This window comes from Callithrix jacchus, chromosome 6 (assembly GCF_049354715.1).
Source record: "Callithrix jacchus isolate 240 chromosome 6, calJac240_pri, whole genome shotgun sequence".
Classification (NCBI taxonomy): Eukaryota; Metazoa; Chordata; class Mammalia; order Primates; family Cebidae; genus Callithrix; species Callithrix jacchus.
This window is the reverse complement of record NC_133507.1, coordinates 28,112,908-28,140,406: the sequence shown is the minus strand read 5'-3', so window position 1 is coordinate 28,140,406 and position 27,499 is coordinate 28,112,908. Positions and strand designations below refer to the sequence as shown.

Here is a 27,499-nt window from a genome sequence, read left to right as displayed (position 1 = left end):
GACCAACATAGAGTAACCCGTCTCTGCTAAATATAGAAAATTAGCTGGATGTGGTGAATTCCTGTAATCCCACCTACTTGGGAGGCTGAGGCAGGAGAATTGCTTGAACCCAGGATGTGGAGGTTGCAGTGAGCCAAGATCATGCCATTGCACTCTAGCCTGGGCAACAAGAGCAAACTCCATCTCAAAAAAAAAAAAAAAAATTAGCCAGGCATGGTGGTGCACACCTGTAATCCCAGCTACTCAGGAGGCTGAGGCAAGAGAATCCTTGAATTAAATATGATCCTTCATGTAAAGAATTTAGAATAACGTCAGGCACAAGTCAAGCAATAAATTATCATTTAGTTGGTAAGAATCATTCCAATTTCATGGATTGGAATGATTCTTCTCAACTAAATGGTAAGCAGACACACACACACAATGTGTGTATGGAATAGCTCTTCAAGAACATACACACGCGCGCGCGCACACACACACACAACATTTGTGTATGGAGCTCTTCAAGAACCAGGAGGAAACCGTTATAGGGCATGGAAGGGTAATTAGGGAAAGATGTGAGTGGAAAGAGAAACAACATCCCATCGCACATGCTTAAAAAATCCGTTTAATTTTAAAATAGGTAATAGAACCATACAGAGAAAACATTAAAATAAAAAATTTTCACAGAAAATTTTCGTTCCCAATCCATTCCCTACTCACAGTCCTATATGTTACTTTTATTTTCCTTTGTTTGGAAATATAAATGCACGGTCATCCTACTTTCTCGTGAAGACTGCAATCTCTCTACATTCTTCCGCACTTGTTATTTTTGTGCATACGCTTTCGTTGTGAAATATTTTCCCCTATATGCTGTCGTATGTGAAATAAATAAATACACAGAAGCTAAACAGCTCCGCTTGGTCGCACCACCTCCAAGCCCGTCCCCGCCCTCCCTCAGGCTCACGTGCTCCGAGGGTCCCCTTCGCAGGTGGTTTCTGAGGATGCCTATCCGAACGCCTCAGACTGAAGTCCCACCCACTCTCCCTCTCCTCTGCTCTCTAGACGCCCGCTTCAATTTCGAACGCAGCGGGAGGCGCCTCAGGCAGTGCGGCGAGCAGCCAGTCCTCCGGCGCGCCGCGGGCCTTGGAGGACCCCAGCGACGGCCGTGGCGTAAGACCGGGGGTACGCCTCGACAGCGGCGGCTGCGGCGGGTGTTGCGATTGATTGAGCTGGTTGTCGACGGAGTCCACTTCCCTGGCCGCCCTTGCCACAGTGGCTGATTGTTGTGCAGCCAGCGCCATGTCTGTGAGCGAGATCTTCGTGGAGCTGCAAGGCTTTTTGGCTGCCGAGCAGGACATCCGAGAGGCGAGCCCCCTCCCTTCCCCATTCCCTTTCCCTCTCCATGCCTAGCTGGGCCACATCTCCCGGCCCTCCTCCGTCTTTGAGTATGGGGCGGTGGGGACGCCTCCGAGGGTGGGTTGCTTCCCCTCTAGCTTTAGGTTAGGGCATTCCCCGCCCCAAATTCTAACACACTGTCCTGATTCTCCATGTTCCGGTCTCAGCTTCTCAGCAACACCTGCCTCGTTTGTGTCAGTTTTCCTTCTTTTCAGCGCTTGCTTATATCGAAGGCTCGAATTGCACCTGGTCTTCAGCGAATAGGCGTTTCGTGTATTTGTTGTTGCTGTCTTAAAAGCACCTGTGATCTGTTTAAAACTGTCCTATGATTTCCTATCCCACATAGGATAAAAAATCAGACTCTACTGTGGCCCACATGGTCTCTCTTAAATCTCATTTTACTCTTTCTCTCTTTGTGGATGATGTTCACTTTAGCTCTTTACTTCTAGTGCCCCAGTTAGCTTTCTGCCTGTTTGCCTTTACTGGAATTTGCGTCTTTCCCGTTCTTTTTCTGGTTGTCTTATATTTATCTCCTTAACCTCACAACCTAAAGGATCTATTTCTTATGTTTTCTAGTCGCACATTAACTTTTTTAAAATGTGTGTAATGTTGATTATTTAAAAAATATCTTCTCCCCCATTGTATGTTAAACCACCAGAGGGAAGGGATTGTATGCTTGGTTCCCCAAGTATTTACACAGTGCCTCGCACAGAAGTGTGCTTAATGAATATTTAAAAAATGAATTAAAGGTCTGGTGTGGTGCCTCATGGCTGTAATCCCAGCACTTTGGGAGGCCGAGGCGGGCCGATCACCTGAGGTCAGGAGTTCGAGACTAGTCTGGGAAACATGGTGAAACCCTGTGTCTTCTAAAAATTCAAAAGAAAATTAACTGGGCGTGGTGGCACACACCTGTAATCCCAGCTACTGCGGAAGCTGAGGTAGGAGAATCGCTTGAACCCAGGAGGCGGATGTTGCGGTGATCTTACATCGCGCCACTGCACTCCAGCCTGGGCAACAGAGCAAGACTCCGTCTCAAAAAAAAAAAAAAAAATTAGAAATACCCAACTCTTGTATTGTATTTAATTCTTCCTTTTAGAAATTATGTTCACACACATCATCCGTTTTATAATGTCCCAATTGGATACTTGGGGTGAATGGGTGGCTGTTATCCTTTAAAGGCTACCTGAGGAATCTAAGGCTTTTTAGTGACTTTTTGAAGTCTTACGTAGGAAATAAGTGGAAAAGTCAGGACTCCACCTTGGTTATGATAGATCACATATACTATCTAATGTGTTTGATGTCAGTGTATGACAATAATTGTGTTGCATATCTGATTTTTATTTTTACTTCTCTCTAGGAAATCCGAAAAGTTGTACAGAGTTTAGAACAAACAGCTCGAGAGATTTTAACTCTACTGCAAGGAGTCCATCAGGGTGCTGGGTTTCAGGACAGTAAGTTCTTTGTTTTGTATCCAAGTATCTCTTATTTCAAGAGTTAGTCTCTATCTACAAGACATTATATAATGAAAAATGTCCATCATGGTCCATCATGCTTTATGGTGAATACAAATTGAAGAAGTAGGTGATTTAGTAATTTTGATTTTTCCCCTTCCACATAGTATGGTTTAGATAGGAATGTTTTCTCTATTGTGATAGCATTCTACAGATAATTACAATCGCTTAACCCATTTCCTGTTTAGAAAAAACAGTGCAGCTCTCTGCCAGCACAGTCTTCTCAAGGTAAGCAGGAAAAGGGTTTATAACTCCTTTGTGTTACCTAGCCACTTTTACTTGGCCCTTTTGTGTGTGTGTGTGTGTGTGTGTGTGTGTGTGTCCAGCCTTTCAGTGATTGAATTCCTTTTTATCCCCAACTTCCTGTTGATTTGCATTGAATGCTTTTTAAAATGAGATTAACAGTATAAAGTGTTCTCAAATAAATGTGTTAACAGTAAGTCTTGTGAATGAAAGTCAAATATGCCAAGCTTAGAGATGGAACCTTCATTGTAACTCATTGCCAGCGCAGCTGAAAGAGCTGAAGTTTATTTTCAGATACAAGAATGATATAACAATGCATTGACACATGCCTGAGGCAAGTCATTTTTCTTAATGATAGAGAGTTGGGTCATCTTGATTGTGAGTAGTTGGTAAAGGCTTTTTTCTGCCACATACAGGAAGAAGGAGCAATCTGATGTTAAGCATTCTCTCAGGAGTGAACAGGAATAGCGGCTGGTGTGCAGCCCCTGAAGGATGACGTCATTTATGACTACTTAGCCAATTACCAATGTGTATCCTACTATATTCCCTCTTAGCAAGTTGTTTATTTTTGAGTATAGCTAATTAGTAGGGAAACTAGGGATGATATTTTGAGAGCCAGGTTGAAAAGCAGAGATGTGTACATTAGTTGTGAGGTTAAAAAAAAAAGTTGATTCATTTCCAGATAGATTACTTATATTATTCAGCGAGAAGTATATTTGAAATTTGATAAGTTTTTCATGATTACATTTCATTATCTTTTGTGATTAGTTCCAAAGAGATGTTTGAAAGCTCGAGAACATTTTGGTACAGTAAAAGCACATCTAACATCTTTGAAGACCAAGTTTCCTGCTGAACAGTATTACAGGTTTGTGAGAAAAATAGCATTTTATAATGTTAAGTAAAAAAAGGGGAAAAATTATATGTACCACATGATTGCTTACAACTAGGTAAACATCCTGATGTGTAGGAGTAACAGAAAGAGAAGAACCAAACTAATGATGGTCATGGCAAACATTCGTGATTGTTTTTTCTTCTTTTTACTTTCTAACTCTTCTTAAGGAACATGTATTACTTTTGCAGTGAAAAAGCAATGAAAAAGAAAATGTGGTATGAAGGTCAGAAGAATATCTTTTTGCTGTATTTTGGTTTCTTGTGAAATTGGATGAACTATAGTTATAAAGGTAATGAGATTAGATGGTGATATATATAAATAGAGTCAAGTTTTCCTTTGAAGCTTGAATTTCACTGCCAAGTGACATATATAGCTAATATTTTATGCCACATCTTCTTGTTGAATCCACAACATTGTTAATTTTAAGATACACCATTATTTTATGTAAGGAAGGAAAATTCTGCCAGTCATAATTGTGAAACATGAGTCAGACGAGGCGGCTCACACCTGTAATCCCAGCATTTTGGGAGGCCAAGCGGGGGCAGCACCTGAGGTCATGAATTGGAGACCAGCCTGGCCAGCATGGGAAATCTCTTGTCTACTAAAAATACAGAACTTAGCTGGGTGTGCTGGCTCACACTTGTAATCCCAGTCACTTGGGAGGCTAAGGTAGGAAAATCACTCAAACCTGGGAGGCGGAGGTGGCAGTGAGCTGAGGTTGTGTCATTGTACTCCAGCCTGGGCAACAGAGTGAGACTTCATCTGAGAAAAAAAAATTGTGAAACATGGATTGTGAAATGTATCCTGGTTTCATATGTGTTAAACTGGGAAAAAATGCATCTGACTCAAGAATTTCTACTTATTTTAATTTTCTTACAAAAAAAGACATTATGTTAAGACATATGTATCAACAGTAAATAAGATGAGTATTTTCAGGGGTGGATAGTCTAACCTCACGAGAATATTCTTTAAAGCAGAGGTTGACAAACCACTAGTGTCTGCTGCCTGTGGGAGCTAAGAATTGCTTTTACTTTTTCAAGAGTTGTCCCTTTAAAAAAAAGAAAACTCCCAGATAAGAAGATGTAACAGTGAAAGTGGCCCACAAAGTCTATTTACTGCTTGGTCCTTTACAGAAAAAATTTGTTGACCCTTGCTGTAAGGCAGGGGTTCGTAACCCCTAGACTGTGGACTGGTACAGGCCTGTTAGGACCTGGGTGCACAGAAGGAGGTGAGTGGTGGGTGAGTGAGTGAAGCTTCATCTGTATTTACAGCTGCTCCCCATAGCTCCCCATTACTGCCTGAGCTCCACCTCCTGTCAGGTTGGTGGCCGCATCTGATTCTCATAGTAGTGAGAACCTTAATGCTGACTGCATGGCAGAGATCTAGGTTGCATGCTCCTTATGAGAATCTAATGCCTGATAATCTGAAGTGGAACAATTTCACCTGAAAACCATCTGCCCCACTTCTGTGGAAAAATTGTCTTCTGTGAAACCAGTCTCTGGTGCTGAACGGGTCAGGGACTGCTGTTGTCATAACTGAAGCACAGGGAGAGGTAGGACGGTAGACCTAGCAAGGTCGTTAGAGACCGTCTCTGTAGGTGACACACAGGCCGCCTTCTGGCTAGATTTGGCCTTGAGAAGGGTTTATGTGACTGCATTGTGTTGAGACCCTTTTTTGAATTTATTCCCACATTTGAAAATCAGGAGGCACAGTGTAATTATCCACAGGTTGTAAAATGTTCTTTTCTTTTTTCAGGCTTCTTGCTCAGTATTCTATCACTTTAAGTCCATTTATTTAGTGATTACAAACGGTAATTTTGTGAATCAGAATTTTCTTGGTATCCTGCACTCAAGATGTAGGAGTAAGTTGAGGCTACAGTTGTCTTCAGTTGTCAGTTGCAAACTTATTTTTCTCAGAGCAGTATGACTGTTCTTTCTGATTAAACTTAGAAAGCACGATTGCTCTTGTAATCTGTAATCTTCAGTTGTAAATCTTCTTTTTTTTTTTTTCAGGCGGAGTTACACTCTGTCGCCCAGGCTGGTGTGATCTTGGGTCACTGCAACCTCCGCCTCCCAGGTTCAAGCGATTCCCCCACCTCAGCCTCCTGAGTAGCTGGGACTATGGGTGTGTGCCACCACACCTGGCTAATTTTTGTATTTTTTGTAGAGATGGGGTTTTGCCATGTTGGCCAGGCTGGTCTTGAACTCCAGACCTCAGGTGATCCACCTGCCTCAGCCTCCCAAAGTGCTGGGATTACAGGCGTGAGCCACCGCGCCTGGTGTAAATTTTCATATTCATCAAAATTAGACCATATTGCTCACTGAATAAACTTAAATAATTGTTATAAATTTGGACTTGTAAAATTTATGGTAAATGTCATATTGCTCTTTATATATTGGGGCTTTGCATAAGATTTTATTTGAAAAATGACCTTATTTCTGCACTGTTTGAACATGACTGTATTAAGCCTGTCTCTCTGAAGGTCTGTAGCCTTGGAGGTTAAGTGTGCTTATTTTCCTGCAGATTTCATGAGCACTGGAGGTTTGTATTGCAGCGCTTGGTCTTCTTGGCAGCATTTGTTGTGTATTTGGAAACAGAAACACTAGTGACTCGAGAAGCGGTTACAGAAATTCTTGGCAGTAAGTGTCTTCATTAGTGGGATCTGCAGAATCAGGCATGGTTGCTTAGATTTTGGTGGAAAGGGTGGTTGTACTTTGTTTATTAAAACAAATAAGAACTAACTAAAAACCACTTATAGTCGTAGCTTGTTATCTGAGGATGACTGGATCCAGAACTCTCCCAATACCAAAATCTGAGGATGTTCAAGTCCCTTATATAAAATGGTGCAGTATTTGTAACCTGTACACATCCTCCCACATACTTTAAATCAACTCTAATTACTTAAAATGTCTAATACAGTATGAGTGCTGTATAAATAATTGTTATACTGTATTAATTTAAAAAATTTATATTTTGAATTGATGTATTGTCATTTTTATTTATTTTTCCCAAGTATTTTCAGTCTGCAGTTGGTCAGCACAGAGGGCCAACTGTACTTGGAAACACAAAAGCTAAAAATAATAGTGGCTAACTCATTTGCACTTGCTTCTTTCAGTTTTTAAAATTGGATTTTTTAAAATGTCAAGCCTACAGGAAAATGGAAAGAATAGTACGATGAATACCGGTTTACAGGCCACTTAGATTTGCCACTTGTTAACATTTTACTACATTTGCTTAATCTTCTCATTTTTGTGTCTTTGTCAGCCATTTGGAAGGTAGTTGCAAATATCGTAACTCCTTTTTTAAATGCTTTATCATGCACTTTGTAACAAGTGTATTCTCTGACCCAACTAGACACCATTTTGATAATACTACTTTTTAAGGAAGACTGAATTGAATTTTGCTTAAGAGCTCAAAAAATCCACAGTGCAGTCTAGTTGCCAAGGGTGTGAATATATTACAAAAACAGATTTTAAAAGATTCATCCTTTCACTTAATTTGGGAGAAATTATATGTGTATTTTTATATTCTGAGGCTTAAATGGCATTCACAGCATGCCTCTATTTTCATATGTTTTTTAGTTGAGCCAGATCGAGAGAAAGGATTTCATCTGGATGTAGAAGATTATCTCTCAGGAGTTCTAATTCTTGCCAGTGAACTGGTAAGCTCAATAATTTGCTGGTTGCTTTTTTGATCTTTCTGCTTCACTGTCACTTTTTAAAATGGGTACCAAAGTTCAAGAAGGCTGAAATCTTTTCTAAGCCGTCTCTCAGTCACCAGTTAGTCATTGACTGGCACTGTATGTGTTACAGTTTACTAGGCATCAGGGAAAAGCCGGATCAAATGATGAGTGCATACTTACTCAGTTATGAATTTTTTCTTTTTTTCGAGGCAGAGTTTTGCTCTTGTTGCACAGGCTGGAGTGCAATGGTGCGATCTCGGCTCACCACAAGCTCTGCTGTCCAGGTTCAAGTGATTCTCCTGCCTCAGCCTCCAGAGTGGCTGGTATTATAGGCATGTGCCACCAAGCCCGGCTAATTTTTTGTTTTTAGTAGAGACAGGGTTTCTGTAGGTTGGTCAGGCTGGTCTGGAACTCCCAACCTCAGGTGATCTGCCTGTCTTGACCTCCCAAAGTGCTGGGATTATTTATTTGTTATGTTTTTTTTTTTTTTTTTTTTTTTGTATTTTTAGTAGAGCCGCGGTTTCACTGCGTTTCCCAGGCTGGTCTCTAACTGTTGACCTTCAGTAATCCACCCGCCTCAGCCTCCCAAAGTGCTGGGATTACAGGCTTGAGCCACTGTGCCTGGCCAGTGAATTTTTAAAAGATGATAAGACCCTTTCTTTGTAGGGTAGTGGCAAAACATCTATTCTTGGTGACTGTGTTAATTCATGTAATTGTTTTGAAGACTTATTTATCTATATAACTATGTAAGTTATTCTTATCCTTTATTCCGTTAATCACTGTCTAGGGAAATTGCCCTGTAAAAGTCTAAAGAGGCAAAAAGCTTTCAGTAAAAATTGAGTAGTTGTGATAGAGACTGTACCAGTCTGCAGAGGTGAAAATATTTACTATCTGGCTTACTAAGAAAAAGTTGCGTATCCTTGCTTCACAGGAAAGAAGTCCAGGGCTGGTCTGATGATTCCTTGATCTTTGGCCTGAGGTTCTTCCAGCCTCAGCTTCTTTCTTATGTTCCAGAACTGTTGCTTTATTCACGTCTTCACTGTAGCCAGCAATAGGAGGAAATGGGAAAAGGGTATGCCCTCCTACTTTGAGGAAATTTCTTTGAGGCTGTACACACAAGTTCTATGTGATATTCTGGTGCCTTGCCTGCAGGGTAGGCAGAAATGGAGTCATTGGAGTGGGTATGTGTGCATTGAAAACCTGAGGAAGATGGGGAGAATGGATAATGGGGTTCACTTGCCGGCTGTACCACTTGTCTGACTTGTTGGAGACAGTTGACCAGTAAACTTGTAGCACCTTGTCGGTATTAGTTAAGTGTGAGGTGTCTTTAGGACCATACCTGTTGGGGCTAGGTGCAGTGGCTTACACCTGTAATCCTGGCAATTTAGGAGGCAAAGGTGGGAGGATCACTTGAGGCCAAGAGTTCTGTTCCAGCCTTAGCAACAAAGCAAGACCCCTTTCTATTTATATTAAAAAAGAAAACAAAAAAAGCTGTATGTGTTGAGAATGCCTAAAGGGGTAGTGTAGGTAAGCCTGGAAAAGTGGAGAGGATTTTCCAGAAAGGGGTATCTTTTTTTATTATTTTATTAAGCCAGTCAAACATAGCAGTAGAGGGGTTGTATACTGAGAAGGGGAATGTTGAGTTGGGTCTTGAAATAAATCTTAGCTCTCCTTCAAGATAGTGTTAAACTGACATAACTTTAGCTTCTTATCTGAAGTCTGCCTTACTTTTTTTTTTTTTTTTTTTTTGAGATGGAGTCTTGCTCAGTTGCCCTGGCTGGAGTGCAGTGGTGTGATCTCGGCTCATTGCATCCTCTGCCTCCTGGGTTCAAGCCATTCTTCTGCCTTAGCCTCCCAGTAGCTAGGATTACAGGCGTGTGCCATCATGCCCAGCTAATTTTTGTATTTTTAATAGAGACTGGGTTTCACCATGTTGGCCAGGCTGGTCTCAAACTCCTGATCTTGTGATCCACCCGCTTTGGCCTCCCAAAATGCCCAGCCTGCCTTCTTGATTCTAGGGGACTGGAGTTGCAGCTTTGTAGGTGGGCTCTAGAAATGTGATCATTTGGCAGAGGTTGGAAGAGATAGCAGAGCTGCTCTGATGTACTTTGTCATTTATTTCTTCCATATGATAGGAGATTTGCTGTAAAGATGCTTGTGTAATGTAACACTTTATTATGCAATAGCCAGTTTAAGAAATTAGAAAAATTTTAGATGTTATATTAAATTTTTTCTTGGCAAAAATGGTCTCATTTTCAGGGAGATTCTTTTTAGAGAAGCTCCTGTCTTATCTGTGCTTGCATGTACCCTGAGGTGGAACATTAGCGTAGCTGTTTATGCCGGCTTGTGGTTGTTCTAGTTGTGATTTGGAGGAAGATGCGCTGAGGAGGAGCCATGTTGTAACAAGCCCCCATTTCTGTTTCCTGGTATAGTCAAGGCTGTCTGTCAACAGCGTGACTGCTGGAGACTACTCCCGACCCCTCCACATCTCAACCTTCATCAATGAGCTGGATTCTGGTTTCCGTCTTCTCAACCTGAAAAATGACTCCCTGAGGAAGCGCTACGATGGATTGAAATACGACGTGAAGAAAGTAGAGGAGGTGGTCTATGATCTCTCCATCCGGGGCTTCAATAAGGAGACGGCAGCGGCTTGTGGTGAAAAATAGGAGGCTCTCCTTGCTCCTGGCCTTGCTGACCTCAGCGTTTGCCAGGAAGGGATGAGCCCAGAGTGCCTCTTACGGTAGTTAGGATGCCCAGTTGCTAAACACTGCGCTTTATTTTCTTAACCAGTTGTGTGGTGTGAGTATCAGAATTGAAACACTTTTTTGGGGGTAAAAAATAGAGCCTTTACGTGGACAGAATTTTCTTTGTTATTGTAGTGAATTTGCTCTGTAATTCAGTGTATTTCAGTTCTGTCAAAAAGTGTAAATGTTAGTTTCTTGGTAAAGTCCTTTTCTTGCTACCTTGACTGTTGATGTACTGATTGAGAAGTTCTTTGTCTCGTTTGTGATTCTTCCAGATGTGATGCTTGATATTTTCTATATCCAAGTTAGCCATCCACACCCAGGCATAGCCTGGATACGGTATAGTAACATAGATAATTAAAAAGATGGTTGCCAAGCAAGGAAAACTTATTTTATATTTTTCTTTCCTTATTTTAAGCATTGTGAGTAAATGAGATGAATTTTTTTTGCCAAGAGAATTTAGCCCCAGGTTCTCTCTCACTGCCATCAAAATATAAGAGATTAAACTGCAAAGTCAAATTCAACAGATTATTTTGGAAGGTTTTTGTATTAAGGGATTTAGTAACATCTTATCATTTGGTTCTCCACCAGGCAGGGAGTAGGGCTTAGTGTTTTAAAACACCTCTGCTTTCTGATGTTGCCTTAATGTTCTGCTCTTGCAGCAATTAAAAATTGTCTTCATTTACATTTGGAATTAACATGTTAGGTGATCTATTCCTAAACTATAAAACCTTTTTCCCAGCAGTCAGCAAGATCATTTCATCTGAGAGTATAAAGCCACCCACGTAAGTTAATAAGCAAAATCCTGACCATTATATTGTTAGAGAAAAATGCTTTCTTTGGAAGAAAGATAAAATAGTGAATTATAAATAAATCAGGTCAGGTGTGGTGGCTCACACCTGTAATCCCAGCACATTGGGAGGCCGAGGCAGGGGGATTGCTTGAGTTCAGGAGTTTGAGACCAGCCTGGGCAACAGAGTGAGACCCCATCTCTATATGAAAACATAAAACACAAAAGCACACACAAATCAGTGGGATTTGGTAATGTGTTTTAGAGTAAGAAATTTCAGGTTGTTGGTGACTTATCCCAACAGTCAGGTTTTAAATGTACAGTTTGAGGCGAGTCATGTAAATAATGTTGGTGGTCTTTCCCCCATGCCCCAATTTTCAGGTAGTACTAAAAGTATGTGCCAGGAAACATCTTGAATTGAGATGATTAAAATGGTGACTTAATCCATTTTGCACCCACAGAAAGGAAAGTGCTTTCCAGAATAATATGAAGTATCTAACAGTGTCACCTTTTCTTACCTGATCAACAATTTGGGCTTCCTGTTTGTATGAGGGGCTATTTGGCATACCCTTCACAGGTTTTATCAGGCCCCAAGTTAAAGGCTGACTACGTTTTTCCATTGTGAGGAAAGAAGTTGAAATGAGACGTGAGTTACTGTGCATTGGGATTTTAGAACAATTTTCTTGACAGCTCTTCTTGTGAAGTTTGTAGGAAGACAAAGGTGTTAAGTTCCTAAAAGTGCCAATGATGGTCACTTAAAACGTGTGTTAATAGCACTGCCAGGATCAAGCATGAAAGGCTAATTATATCCTCACACATAAGACAATAAGTTGGATAATAGGGTTTTTTTCCCCCTCTTTAAGTATTGATTCTGCTTGAGAATTTTGAAGTACTTGCCAGAGGTTGTGGATTTTAGTTTTAACAAATGCAATTTACATGGAGAAACATACTCTGGTCTTGGAATTCCATTTGAGGATTTAGAAGTGTCATGTTTATAATTATTCAGTTATGTTTGTTGCTGGCTTGTTGTAAAGCAATAAAAATTTTTTTGGTCTTTTTGTAACTGAGTGTGCTGCTATAAGAATTCTTCCATATGGATAACAAATTTTGAGTATTTTTTTGAGGCTAAAGAAAACCGGGGTGACAAGCACATACTGCTGTGTAATGGTTACACCATCCAAAAGACACCAGCTACTCAGAGTTTTATGCTGTAAAGTGCAGATAACATTTGTGTGTTATAACTTGATTGGGGAATTAAAGGTCATGTAACTGAAGATGTTGAAAAACCTGGGCTCTGGTTTTAGTACACCAGAATTATTTTTTCCACTTTCAGAAAATCAAGCAGGTTAGAGAAAATAGTGATGAATTTTAGGGGACACTTTCTAATGGATTCATTTGTAAGAAGAGAAGCAGCCATATACACTTGGGTAGATTTGCTGTGTCTTAAACTTGAATAATAATATAAGTAATGCTTAAGGGAGTTTAATAGAGTAAAGGAAAGTTTTGACAGTGTCTTGAGACCTCTAAGAAGCTAAAGAGATTAAGACAAACATGCAGGTTGCTACTGGCATAGTTTCATAATTGTGTACTCAGAAATTAAAGCTTGCTTGTTTCTTGGTCTGGACTAAGCGATTTGTCCTCCTTTTCAGATAGAGCATCACTGTCAGGGCTGACACCAAAATAAGACTTGCCCTGAGCTTGAAATAATTTGTTTTTTTAGTTTCTAATAAGCATCAAACAAGCAGAAATAAACAATGTCCCTTCCACTGGACAACAACAACAGCAATAACAAACATTTAAAGGCAATAAAATTGCCGGGACTGGTTGGTTGAATGAGTGAGCTGGGTGCAGGCAGTGAGGCGAGACGGGATGGGAGAAGGAGAAATCTAGCATTGCTGGCAGGTTTCTGGCCCAAGTTCGGTGCCATTCACTGAAGTGAGGAGTGTAGCAAGATCGAATGTTTGGTTGGGGCTGGGCAGCTGATACATTTGCTTTTGAATGTGCTGGATTTATGACACTGGAGCAGCCAGATGGATAAATCAAAAGTGAGTAAGAGCTCCCTGGAGAGCATGTAGAATAAGAGTCACAAGCTGTGGACAAATTCTCGGTTAACAGCATGGCTTAACAAGGTAAGCAGAGGAAATAGAGTCTGTGAGGAAGTGGAGTGATGGTCAGAGAGGTTAACAGAATGAGAAGAGTGGCTTGTTTCCGAAGCCAGGGAATAAAGGGTTTTAAGTTTTTGGGTGAGAGAATGAAAGTAATCTACAGCCTGGGAGCTCCATGACTGATCTGTCAGTTTATCCTGTGGTAACACCACTAGAGCTCATAGGCAAAGAACAAGGTTCATTTCTTACTCATGTTCCCTCTCCAATGCAGCTTAGTTGGGGATCTGCTCCATGTTGTCCTTATGTAGGGTGACAGAGCAGCGACTAACTAGACCATCGCTAGTTGTAATGGGAGAGGGAGGGAGCTGTGGAATGTCTTGCACAAACACGTGATCTGGTCACTCTAACAATTTTTTTTTTTTTAAATTTTTTATTGGATTATAGGTTTTGGGGTACATGAGCAGAGCATGCAAGACAGTTGCGTAGGTACACACATGGCAGTGTGCTTTGCTTTTCTTCTCCCCTTCACCCACATTTGGCATTTCTCCCCAGGCTATCCCTCCCCACCTCACCCTCCCACTGGCCCTCCCCTTTTCCCCCCAATAGACCCCAGTGTTTAGTACTCCCCTTTCTATGTCCATGTGTTCTCATTTTTCATCACCCGCCTATGAGTGAGAATATGCGGTGTTTCATTTTCTGTTCTTGTGTCAGTTTGCTGAGGATGATGTTCTCCAGATTCATCCATGTCCCTACAAACGACACAAACTCATCATTTCTGATTGCTGCATAATATTCCATGGTGTATATGTGCCACATTTTTCCAATCCAGTCTATTATCAATGGGCATTTGGGTTGATTCCAGGTCTTTGCTATTGTAAACAGTGCTGCAATGAACATTTTTAAGAGACAGTCTGGCTCTGTCACTGGGCTGGAGTGCATTAGTGCAGTCTGGGTTCACTGTAACCGTCACCTCCTGCGCTCAAGTGATCTGCCCACTTCAGCCTCCCTAGTATTAATAGCTGGGACTACAGGTGCATGCTACCATGCTTGGTTAATTTTAAAAATTTTTTACAGAGACAGGGTTTTGCAATGTTGCCCAGGCTGGTCTCAAACTCCTGGGCTCAAGTGATCCTCCCACCTTGGCCTCCCAATGTGTTGGGAGTACAGGTGTGAGCCACTGCACTCAGCCTCAATTCATTGTTTAGAGCTAGACATGTGGCCCTGCTAAACCACAAGGGGGTCAGGAAGTGAAATCCTATCTCGCAGGATGAGAGTCAGGATGGATGGACAAATACTGAAGTTTGGGGGGATGTTTAGTTTATAAAATAAATAGTAGTAATATTTCCATAAACACCAATTGGCTTGGGAGGGAGAATGTCCCAGGACCACTCCTGTTTGACAGAGTTCTCTGGTGTGTGTGTGTATTTGTTGGTGTTATGAGTATTTTAAGCCAATGTTCAATGAGGTTTCCATGTTCCAAGCACTGGGTCTAACATTTTATCTAGTTATCTCATTTTGTCCTTGTAACCACTCTATGAGGTAGCTACTACCATTTTCCCTATTTTAGATTTGGCTTCAAGAGGGCAGTTAACTTGCTGTGAGTTCATAGTTGTGAAATGAAAGCTGCGATTTAGAACCCAGTTATTCTGGCTCGACATTCAGACAGACCATTTCTTCCTGGATGCTCTTGCATGGAATCACTTCATAGCCTGACAAGGCAAATGTCAAATCCAGAAATAGTTGAGAGCACACAGTGTATGTTTAACTTTGGACTAAGTGTGGTTCATCATAAAAATGAGCATGAAAATAAATAGACTTGGTCCTCACCTTCAAGATATTTAGATCTAGTTGCAGGGGAGGAGGTGTTGAGAAAAGATATGAAACAGGTAAGACGTTAAATATTCAACTAATATTTGAGTGCCTACTATGATTTATTTTTAACAGCTTTGTTGAAATACATTCACATATAAAATTGACTCATCAAGTGTACGATTCAGTGATTTAATTTACCATGTGGTGGAAGCATCACCATAAATCAATTTTAGAACTGTTTTTTTATCTCCCCAAAATATCTCTACTCGTATTGCCAGCCATAGATGACACTAATCTAATTTTCATCTTTATAAATTTGCCTTTTCTGGACATTTCATAGAAATGGACTGCTACAGTGTATAATCTCTTGTGTCTTTTCACTTAGCATAATGTTTCTAAGGTTCCTAACATACATTAGTTTGTTCCCCCTCCCCTCTTTTTTTTTTTTTGAGATGGAGTCTCGCCCTGTTGCCAGGCTGGAGTACAGTGGTGTGATCTTGGCTTACTGCAACCTCCACCTCCCAGGTTCAGGTGATTCTCCTCCTTCAGCTTCCTGAGTAGCTGGGACTACAGGTGCATGCCACCACGCCCAGCTAAGTTTTGTGCTTTTAGTAGAGACGGGTATCACCATGTTTGCCAGGATGGTCTTAATCTCTCGACCTTGTGGTCTGTCCACCTCAGCCTCCCAATGTGCTGGGATTTACAGGTGTGAGCCACTGCACCTGGACTGTTCTTTTTTATTGCAAAGTAGTATTCCATTGTTTGTATATTCCACATTTTTTTTTTTTGAGATGGAGACTTGGAGTACAGGCTGGAGTACAGTGGCATGATCTTGGCTCACTGCAATTTCTGCCTTCTGGGTTCAAGCGATTCTCCTACCTTAGCCTCCTGAATAGCTGGGATTATAGGCATGCACAACCATGCCCTGCTAATTTTTGTATTTTTACTAGAGATGGGGTTTCACCATGTTGGCGAGGCTGATCTTGAACTCGACCTTGAGTGATCAGCCCATCTCAGCTTCTCAAAGTGCTGGAATTACAGATGTGAGCCACTGTGCCTGGCCACACGTTTCACATTTTATCTATATGTTCATCACATGATGACATCTATACATTCATCACATGATGACACATTTTAAGTTTTCATTTTTTTGGCTATTATGAATAATGCTGCTCTGAACATTAGTATGCAAGTCTGCGCGTGAATTTAAGTTTCTGTTTCTTTTGGGTAGGTACCTAGGAATCTGTGGTAAAAATGGTAATTTTATGTTTAGTTTTTTAAGAAACTGCCAAACTGTTTCCAAAGTGGCTGCACCATTTTAAATTCCCACCAGCAATATATGAGGGTTCCCTACTATGAATTTAAATTCAAGATGATGACAGATAGGATGTCATAGTCACAGTACTTAATTTCTAAATAACTTGTGAATAATTGCTATAGGAGTTTAGAAGGTATAGTTTGAAGTAGGTCATGAAAGAGGTGAGGTTTTATTTTTATTTATTTATTTATTTATTTATTATTATTTTTTTTAATTTTTATTGGATTATAGGTTTTGGGGTACATGAGCAGAGCATGCAAGACAGTTGCGTAGGTACACACATGGCAGTGTGCTTTCTTTTCTTCTCCCCTTCACCCACATTTGCCTTTTCTCCCCAGGCTATCCCTCCCCACCTCCCCCTCCCACTGGCCCTCCCCTTTTCCCCCCAATAGACCCCAGTGTTTAGTACTCCCCTTTCTGTGTCCATGTGTTCTCATTTTTCATCACCCACCTATGAGTGAGAATATGCGGTGTTTCATTTTCTGTTCTTGTGTCAGTTTGCTGAGGATGATGTTCTCCAGATTCATCCATGTCCCTACAAACGACACAAACTCATCATTTCTGATTGCTGCATAATATTCCATGGTGTATATGTGCCACATTTTTCCAATCCAGTCTATTATCAATGGGCATTTGGGTTGATTCCAGGTCTTTGCTATTGTAAACAGTGCTGCAATGAACATTCGTGTACATGTGTCCTTATAGTAGAACGATTTATAGTCTTTTGGATCTATACCCAGTAATGGGATTGCTGGGTCAAATGGAATTTCTATTTCTAAGGCCTTGAGGAATCGCCACACCGTCTTCCACAATGGTTGAACTAATTTACACTCCCACCAACAGTGTAAAAGTGTTCCTTTTTCTCCACATCCTCTCCAGCATCTGTTGTCTCCAGATTTTTTAATGATCGCCATTCTAACTGGCGTGAGATGGTATCTCAATGTGGTTTTGATTTGCATCTCTCTGATGATCAGTGACGATGAGCATTTTTTCATATGATTGTTGGCCTCATATATGTCTTCTTTCGTAAAGTATCTGTTCATATCCTTTGCCCACTTTTGAATGGGCTTGTTTGTTTTTTTCCTGTAAATCTGTTTGAGTTCTTTGTAAATTCTGGATATCAGCCCTTTGTCAGATGGGTACACTGCAAAAATTTTTTCCCATTCTGTTGGTTGCCGATCCACTCTAGTGACTGTTTCTTTTGCCGTGCAGAAGCTGTGGAGTTTCATTAGGTCCCATTTGTCTATTTTGGCTTTTGTTGCCAATGCTTTTGGTGTTTTGTTCATGAAGTCCTTGCCTACTCCTATGTCCTGGATAGTTTTGCCTAGATTTCCTTCTAGGGTTTTTATGGTGCCAGGTCTTATGTTTAAGTCTTTAATCCATCTGGAGTTAATTTTAGTGTAAGGTGTCAGGAAGGGGTCCAGTTTCTGCTTTCTGCACATGGCTAGCCAGTTTTCCCTACACCATTTGTTAAACATGGAATCCTTGCCCCATTGCTTGTTTTTGTCAGGTTTATCAAAGATTGTATAGTTGTATGTATGTTGTGTTGCCTCCAGTGCCTATGTTTTGTTCCATTGGTCTATATCTCTGTTTTGGTACCAGTACCATGCTGTTTTGATTACTGTAGCCTTGTAGTATAGTTTGAAATCCGGTAGTGTGATGCCCCCGCTGTGTTCTTTTTGCTTAGAATTGACTTGGCTATGCGGGCTCTCTTTTGGTTCCATATGAAGTTCATGGTGGTTTTTCCAGTTCTGTGAAGAAAGTCAATGGTAGCTTGATGGGGATAGCGTTGATTCTGTAAATTACTTTGGGCAGTATAGCCATTTTCACGATATTAATTCTTCCTAACCATGAACATGGAATGTTTCTCCATCTGTTTGTGTCCTCTCTGATTTCGTTGAGCAGTGGTTTGTAGTTCTCCTTGAAGAGGTCTCTTACGTTCCTTGTGAGTTGTATTCCAAGGTATTTTATTCTTTTTGTAGCAATTGCGAATGGCAGTTCGCTCTTGATTTGGCTTTCTTTAAGTCTGTTATTGTTGTAGACGAATGCTTGTGATTTTTGCACATTGATTTTATATCCTGAGACTTTGCTGAAGTTGCTTATCAGTTTCAGGAGTTTCTGGGCTGAGGCAATGGGGTCTTCTAGGTATACTATCATGTCGTCTGCAAATAGAGACAAATTGGCTTCCACCTTTCCTATTTGAATACCCTTTATTTCTTTTTCTTGCCTGATTGCTCTGGCTAGAACTTCCAGTACTATATTGAATAGGAGTGGTGAAAGAGGGCATCCTTGTCTAGTGCCAGATTTCAAAGGGAATGCTTCCAGTTTTTGCCCATTCAGTATGATATTGGCTGTTGGTTTGTCATAAATAGCTTTTATTACTTTGAGATACGTTCCATCGATACCGAGTTTATTGAGGGTTTTTAGCATAAAGGGCTGTTGAATTTTGTCAAATGCCTTCTCTGCGTCAATTGAGATAATCATGTGGTTTTTGTTTTTGGTTCTGTTTATGTGGTGAATTACATTTATAGACTTGCGTATGTTGAACCAGCCTTGCATCCCCGGGATGAATCCTACTTGATCATGATGAATAAGTTTTTTGATTTGCTGTTGCAATCGGCTTGCCAATATTTTATTGAAGATTTTTGCATCTATGTTCATCATGGATATTGGCCTGAAGTTTTCTTTTCTCGTTGGGTCTCTGCCGGGTTTTGGTATCAGGATGATGTTGGTCTCATAAAATGATTTGGGAAGGATTCCCTCTTTTTGGATTGTTTGAAATAGTTTTAGAAGGAATGGTACCAGCTCCTCCTTGTGTGTCTGGTAGAATTCGGCTGTGAACCCGTCTGGACCTGGGCTTTTTTTGTGAGGTAGGCTCTTAATTGCTGCCTCGACTTCAGACCTTGTTATTGGTCTATTCATAGTTTCAGCTTCCTCCTGGTTTAGGCTTGGGAGGACACAGGAGTCCAGGAATTTATCCATTTCTTCCAGGTTTACTAGTTTATGCACATAGAGTTGTTTGTAATATTCTCTGATGATGGTTTGAATTTCTGTGGAGTCTGTAGTGATTTCCCCTTTATCATTTTTTATTGCATCTATTTGGTTGTTCTCTCTCTTTTTTTTAATCAATCTGGCTAGTGGTCTGTCTATTTTGTTGATCTTTTCAAAAAACCAGCTCTTGGATTTATTGATTTTTTGAAGAGTTTTTCGTGTCTCGATCTCCTTCAGCTCAGCTCTGATCTTAGTTATTTCTTGTCTTCTGCTGGGTTTTGAGTTTTTTTGGTCTTGGTCCTCTAGCTCTTTCAATTTTGACGATAGGGTGTCAATTTTGGATCTCTCCATTCTCCTCATATGGGCACTTATTGCTATATACTTTCCTCTAGAGACTGCTTTAAATGTGTCCCAGAGGTTCTGGCACGTTGTGTCTTCGTTCTCATTGGTTTCGAAGAACTTCTTTATTTCTGCCTTCATTTCGTTGTTTACCCAGTCAACATTCAAGAGCCAGTTGTTCAGTTTCCATGAAGCTGCGTGGTTCTGGGTCTGTTTCTGAATTCTGAGTTCTAACTTGATTGCACTATGGTCTGAGAGGCTGTTTGTTATGATTTCAGTTGTTTTGCATTTGTTGAGCAGTGCTTTACTTCCAATTATGTGGTCAATTTTAGAGTAGGTGTGATGTGGTGCTGAGAAGAATGTGTATTCTGTGGATTTGGGGTGGAGAGTTCTGTAAATGTCTATCAGGTTTGCTTGCTCCATGTCTGAGTTCAAGCCCTGGATATCCTTGTTGATTTTTTGTCTGGTAGATCTGTCTAGTATTGACAGTGGAGTGTTAAAGTCTCCCACTATTATTGTGTGAGAGTCTAAGTCCTTTTGTAAGTCCTTAAGAACTTGTCTTATGTATCTGGGTGCTCCTGCATTGGGTCCATATATGTTTAGGATCGTTAGCTCTTCTTGTTGTATCGATCCTTTTACCATTATGTAATGGCCTTCTTTGTCTCTTTTGATCTTTGTTGCTTTAAAGTCTATTTTATTGGAGATGAAAATTGCAACTCCTGCTTTTTTTTGCTTTCCATTTGCTTGGTAAATCTTCCTCCATCCCTTTATTTTGAGCCTTTGTGTATCCCTGCATGTGAGATGGGTTTCCTGGATACAGCACACTGATGGGTTTTGGCTTTTTATCCAATTTGCCAGTCTGTGTCTTTTGATTGGTGCATTTAGTCCATTTACATTTAGGGTTAATATTGTTATGTGTGAATTTGATACTGCCATTTTGATGCTAAGTGGCTGTTTTGCCTGTTAGTTGTTGTAGATTCTTCATTATGTTGATGCTCTTTAGCATTCAGTGTGATTTTGGAATGGCTGGTACTGGTTGTTCCTTTCTATGTGTAGTGCCTCTTTTAGGAGCTCTTGTAAAGCAGGCCTGGTGGTGACAAAATCTCTGAGTACTTGCTTGTTCGCAAAGGATTTTATTTTTCCTTCACTTCTGAAGCTCAGTTTGGCTGGATATGAAATTCTGGGTTGAAAGTTCTTTTCTTTAAGAATGTTGAATATTGGCCCCCACTCTCTTCTGGCTTGTAGTGTTTCTGCCGAGAGATCTGCTGTGAGTCTGATGGGCTTCCCTTTGTGGGTGACCCGACCTTTCTGTCTGGCTGCCCTTAGTATTCTCTCCTTTATTTCAACCCTATTGAATCTGACGATTATGTGCCTTGGGGTTGCTCTTCTTGCGGAATATCTTTGTGGTGTTCTCTGAATTTCCTGCAATTGAGTGTTGGCCTGTCTTGCTAGGTGGGGGAAATTTTCCTGGATGATGTCCTGAAGAGTATTTTCCAGCTTGGATTCATTCTCTTCGTCCCCTTCTGGTACACCTATCAAACGTAGGTTAGGTCTTTTCACATAGTCCCACATTTCTTGGAGACTTTGTTCATTCCTTTTTGTGTTTTTTTCTCTAATCTTGGTTTCTCGTTTTATTTCATTGAGTTGGTCTTCGACTTCAGATATTCTTTCTTCTGCTTGGTCAATTCGGCTATTGAAACTTGTGCATGCTTATTTATTTATTTTTGAGACAGAATCTTGCTCTGTTGCCCAGGCTGGAGTGCAGCGGCACAATCTTGGCTCACTGCAACTTTCACCTCTTGGGTTCAAGCTATTCTCTTGCCCCAGCCTCCTGAGTAGTTGGGACTACAGGCGTGTGTCACCCCATCTGGCTCGTTTTTGTATTTTTAGTAAAGACAGTTTCACCATGTTGCCCAGGCTGGTCTCGAACTCTTGACCTCAGGCGATCCACCTGCCTCGGCCTCCCAAAGTACTAGAATTACAGGTGTGAGCCATCATGCCAGGCCGAAAGAAGTGAGACCTGTGTCCAGGTCTGCCCAAGCAGGAGCTGGGGCCAATATGTGAGGAATGCACTTTGCTTTCTCTCCTACTGCACTAGAAATCTTTACTATGAAGACTTTAAGGTTTTTGGCTGAGGAAAATAAACCTATGAATATATGTAGAATCCCCAAACAAGAAAGTTGGGCTTGTTAGAAAAAAAAAAGTGACACAGGAAGTAACCTATTTAGCCTGACCCTTACATCAGTTACTCATGATTATCTGGTGTCATTTAATATTAATTAGCATTGACCCACAGCCATCTGCTCTGGCTAGAATTCTGCGTTCATCTGTTGCAGCTGTGTTTTTTCGTGATCAAATGCTGGCCTCACTGTCTGGACCCACCAGCTGGACCTGACAGCAAGACCAGTTCAGAAGTCAGAAAGATTCCCCTTCAGCCTCCTCTGCCATGTCCCTGCTGTCAGAGCTTCTTTGATGGACCCTTTGTTCACCCTGACAGTGGAAGTGAAGCAAGATAATTTTTCACAGTTGGGAAGTACAAAGGGCAGGATGTTTGCTTTTATTCTGGGGGAAGACTGCAAGATGGTTGTAATCATGTAAGGGGTTGTTTTGAAAGCACAGCGGATGGACTGGGCCCTTCTATTTTGATACACGATTAGACCCAGCACCAATACAATAAAGATTCTTTTTTTTTTTTTGAGACAAAGTCTTGCTCTGTTGCCCAGGCCAGAGTGGAATGGTGTGATCTTGGCTCACTGAAACCTCATCCTCCCAGGTTCAAGTGATTCTCCTGCCTCAGCCTCCCGAGTAGCTGGGATTACAGGTGCCTGCCACCCAGTCCGGCTAATTTTTGTATTTTAGTAGAGATGGTATTTTACCATGTTGGCCAGGCTGGTCTTGAACTCCTGACCTTGGGTGATCCACCCGCCTCAGCCTCCCAAAGTGCTGGGATTACAGGCGTGAGCCACCACACCTGGCCACAACAAAGACTCATAATCAGTCAGTGTTAGTGTTTGGACTTTATTTCTTTGCATCTACATGTTTACTCTCAAATCTCTAAGACAAAGAACAAAGGATCAGCAGGGATGGACCCAGGTTCTCTTTCTTCAGCTGTTCCCAGGAGAGTTTGGCCATCAGTCTTCCTGGGATCCATCTGGGAAGTGGGCGCGAATGGGTTAACAACAGAAGTCCTGACCAGAGGACTTGGGAAGCCTGTCTTATGTACTGTCCCATGCCCTCAAAGAACAAGGACATGACTTTTTATTGTTTTATGAAACTGATCAAATGGTGCCCGGGTTCTTGGGCTGTGGCCTGCCTGTATCACCAAACAGCTGTAACCTTCCCTTAAACTGAAAACAGTCAGAAAGAGGAATATTTCCCCAATTATGTTCACTGAGGAAAAGGAAATGAGGTTGGCACAAGCATTTGTGAGCTGATTCCAGAAGGAGAAGGAGAAGCTTGGCTTTAATCTTCATTTAAAGAATACACATTGGAAGGAGAGGAAGGAATATAGCTGCCTGGTGTTCTGTCGCAGCTATGGTGGGAGTTGTGGGGAATATTGAAATGTCTGTATCATTGCTTCATGATACATTCTGTATGTTTTCCTCCATTTTGACTCATGTTATTTTTATTAGAAATAAGGAATTACCATAGAAAATTGGGAAATTGGCTGGGCATGGTGGCTTATGCCTGTAATCCCAGCACTTTGGGAGGCTGAGGCAGGATTGCTTGAGCTCAGGACTTTGAGACCAGCCTGGCCAACATGGTGAAACCTCATCTCTACTAACAATACAAAATTAGCCAGGTATGGTGGTGGGTGCCTATTATCCTAGCTATTCGGGAGGCTGAGGCAGGAAAATTGCTTGAACCCGGGAGGTGTAGGCTGCAGGGATGTGGAGGTTGCAGTGAGCTGAGATCACGCCATTGCCCTCCAGCCTAGGCAATAAAAGTGAAACCTTGTCCCAAAAAAAAAAAAAAAAGAAAGAAAAAGAAGAGAAAGGAAAGTGACAAACAGAAAACAAAACTGAAGTACAGAAACAGCCTCATTGGTTACAGCTGGGTGTTTGCCTTATTTGAACCATGGTTTGAATGGTCGGCAACATTTGATTGGCCAAAACTCCTGACTGGCACAAGTGTAGGCTACAATCTGTTTACACCTCCACTTGTTACAGTTCACGAGGTACAGAGAAACCTTTAGGCCGAACTTAAAATATGTAAGAAGGCAGATTTAGGCTAAACTTGATTTAACAGCTGATATTATTGAAAAAAACATCACTGTTGGATATCCTATAAAATCAGACAATGTTGTATGCCATTTTCTGCTTTGTGAAAGCATTTTTACATTCATTATATCATCTGACTTTTGAAGCTGTCCTGTGACTCATTCTGTGTGACTCTTTAGGTTGAGGGCTTGAGGCTCAGACAGTCCAAGGAGGAAGAGGTGTTCCCAGGGGTTGCACTGCTTTTCTTCCTTAGCCAGCCCATCCTTTCTCTCTGCTATCACCTACTTACATGCTTTTCAGCTTGTTCTGTAGCCTTGAATTCTGATCACCACTTGACTCAGTGTCGAGGGTCCAAAACTGATCCTGTGCTGCTGTGGAAAACGCTTTTAAAAAGTTAATTTTGGCCGGATGCGGTGGCTCACGCCTGTAATACCAACACTTTGGGAGGCCAAGGTGGGCGGATCATGAGGTCAAAAGATTGAGACCATCCTGGCCAACATGGTGAAACCTCATCTGTACTAAAAATACAAAACTTAGCTGGGTGTAGTTGTGTGTGCCTGTAATCCCAGCTACTTGGGAGGCTGAGGCAGGAGAATCACTTGAACCTGGGAGGCGGAAGTTGCAGTGAGCCAAGATTGCACCACTGCACTCTGGCCTGGGCAACAGAGTGAGACTCCATCTCAAAAAGAAAAAAAGTTAATTTTAAATTTTTAAAAATTAGAGATGAGTTCTTACTATGTTGCCTAGGCTGGTCTGAAACTCCTGGCCTTAAGTGATCCTCCCACCTTGGCCTCCCAAAGTGCTGGGATTACAAGTGTGAGCCACCACACCCAGCTTCTCAAAGTGTTAAACAGAGTTATCACATGTCTCCGCCATCCACTCAGGATATACTTGAGAGGACTGAAAAACCTGCATCCACAGAAAAACAAGAATGTTGGTAGCAGCATCATTCACAATAGCCAGAGAGTGGAAGCCATCTAAATGTCCATCAGCTAATGAATGGATAAACAAAACGTAGTGTTTTCCTATGATGGAATATAATTTGGCAATAAAAAAGAAATGAAATAGACATGTGACAACAAAGATGACCCTTGAAAACATTATGCTAAGTGAAAAAAAGCCAATCACAAAAGAGTATTCCTTCTTCTATAATCCTGCAATTCTAGTGGGCTGCTGGCTCAGCAAGAAGAATGGGAAGGGACTGTGGCAGAGACTAGGTAGGAGCTGAAGGACTCTGTGCCTTTAGAAAAGATGGGCACATTTCTGTGTCTAGATTGGTGGTTGACCGTGGTGAATTGGGAAGGGAGTCACTTGCATGTGACTCCCTTGGGAGGGACTTGGAGAGAGAAATCAGGGTGGGGCTCGACATTCGGCTTTCTACTTATGTTGGGCCACATAACTTGGAGCTGTCTTTACTCCCATTGATTGGGGAACTGATGGAAAATGTCCACTAATTCTACAGTTGGAGGATTATCGATGTCTTTGACACTGCTATGGGCTTCCTAAGAATATCCTTCGGGTTTGGCCTCTGGTAACTCCACAGGATTAGTTACTGCCTTTAGTTGCAAGAATTTTCAACCATAAAAAAGAAATTTATTGGAAAGATAAGCAGCTTGCAGAAGCTATACAAAAGCTTATGGAGTGCACCTTAAGAAAAAGTGTGGTTAAATATACATAAGATTTACCATGTCAACCATTTTTAAGTGAGCAGTTGTGTGGCATTGAATATGTTCACATTGTTGTACAACCTTCACCACTATCCATCTTCAGAACTTTTTCATCTTTTCCAACTGAATTTTTATTTTGAGATGGAGTCTTGCTCTGTTGCCCAGGCTGGAGTTCAGTGGTTTAATCTTGGCTCACTGCAACCTACGCGTCCCGGGTTCAAGCGATTCTCCTGCCTCAAGCCCCCAAGTAGCTGGGATTACAGGCGTGCATCACCATGCCCGGCTAATTTTTTTGTATTTTTAGTAGAGATGGGTTTCACCATGTTGGCCAGGCTGGTCTTGAACTCCTGACCTCAGGTGATCCACCTGTCTCGGCCTCCCAAAGTGCTGAGATTACAGGCATGAGCCACCGTGCCTGGTATTCCAACTGACATTCTGTACCCGTTTAAACTCCATTTTACCTCTCCTCCTAGCCCTAGCAACCTTCACTGTACTTTCCATCTCTATGAATTAGACAATTCTGGCTACTGCATGTCAGTAGAACCACACAGTATTTATCCTTTTGTGATGGGACTGGCTTATTTCATTAGCATAATGGCTTCCAGGCTTATCCACATTGTAACACCTGTCAGAATGTTCTTCCTCTTCAGAGCTGAGTAACAATTTCATTGTGTGTATAGACCGCATATTGTTTGTCTACTACGTGCTGATGGGCACTTGGGTTGCTCTACCTTTTGGCTATGGCAAATCAGACTGCACTTTTAAGACAACGTGTAGTAGGATGATTTTCATGGGCCATGAACTTAGGTATGCAAAAAAGTAAATTTTTCTATAACAGAACCTAATTTCTATCTTGAACATGCCTTCTCTTTTATGGTGTAAGCAATTCCGGTGTATTTTTCCTCAGTGATGGTAAGGGTGTCCTCAGTGATTTGGATGAGAATTCAGTTCAGGATTTTTTTTCCTTCTGACTACAGCCCTTTGATGGATCTCAGTTCTGTGCCATGGCAGTGTGTGTGTGTGTGTGTGTGTGAGAGAGAGAGTGTGTGTGGCTGGTCTGCAGTCACATTCTGCCTGAAGCTGACAGCTTCAGAGGTGCAAATGTGTGTTTCCCTCATTCCACCTTGGCATCCATGAAGCCTACCTTCCCCTGGCCTCGTACCATATGGTCCCTGCTTGTCTTTGTTGCGGCTTTCCCTAGACTGTAGGACCAGCTCTTCTCTACTGGCTGACTTTTACACCCCACTGGGAGATGTGGGGAAATTTGGCTTACACATTACACGGAGCAGAGGGAGCCTTGTGTGGTTGCCCCAGCATGTCAGTTGCCATTCTATAGAACTGTCCCATGCCATAACAGTACAAGGAAGTACTGCAAGGCTGTCACCTCCTGGGAGCCTTGACAGGGAGAGAGTGGAAGTCCCCTCTCCTCTGTCAGATCAGAATGTGTTGAGGGTTCTGTCATCCTCCCATCTTGGAGATCACCGTTAGGGACTGGTTAGGAGCTGAGATTCTTACCAGCTTCTCACTCTGAATCGTCTTCCAACTCTTTTTCTAACCTTAGAATGTTTTAATCTCCTTTCTCTAGTAGGGGAAAAACTGGCTAGGGAAGCATTTCCTAAGCCCCGTGTTTATATAGGCATACCTTTGAGATAAATTTGGGCTCAGTTCCAGACAACTACGATAAAGCAAATATCAGAATAAATGAGTTACATGAATTTCTTGGTTTCCCAGTGCATATAAAAGTTATATGTAGGGCTGGGTGCAGTGGCTCACACCTGGAATCCCAGCACTTGGGAGGCTGAGGTGGGAGG

General features: G+C 41.6%; 1 protein-coding gene across 1 annotated transcript; it reads left to right on the top strand.

The window, feature by feature from the left end:
• Positions 1–1,149: 1,149 nt before the first annotated feature.
• On the top strand, positions 1,150–12,299 carry LOC100400759 (translin). Its single transcript, XM_002763612.7, has 6 exons — positions 1,150–1,344; positions 2,732–2,825; positions 3,897–3,993; positions 6,544–6,659; positions 7,602–7,681; positions 10,135–12,299. Exons 1-6 carry the CDS (start codon positions 1,279–1,281, stop codon positions 10,366–10,368), a joined length of 687 nt encoding a protein of 228 aa, XP_002763658.1. The 5' UTR covers positions 1,150–1,278; the 3' UTR covers positions 10,369–12,299.
• The last annotated feature ends 15,200 nt before the right edge of the window (positions 12,300–27,499 follow it).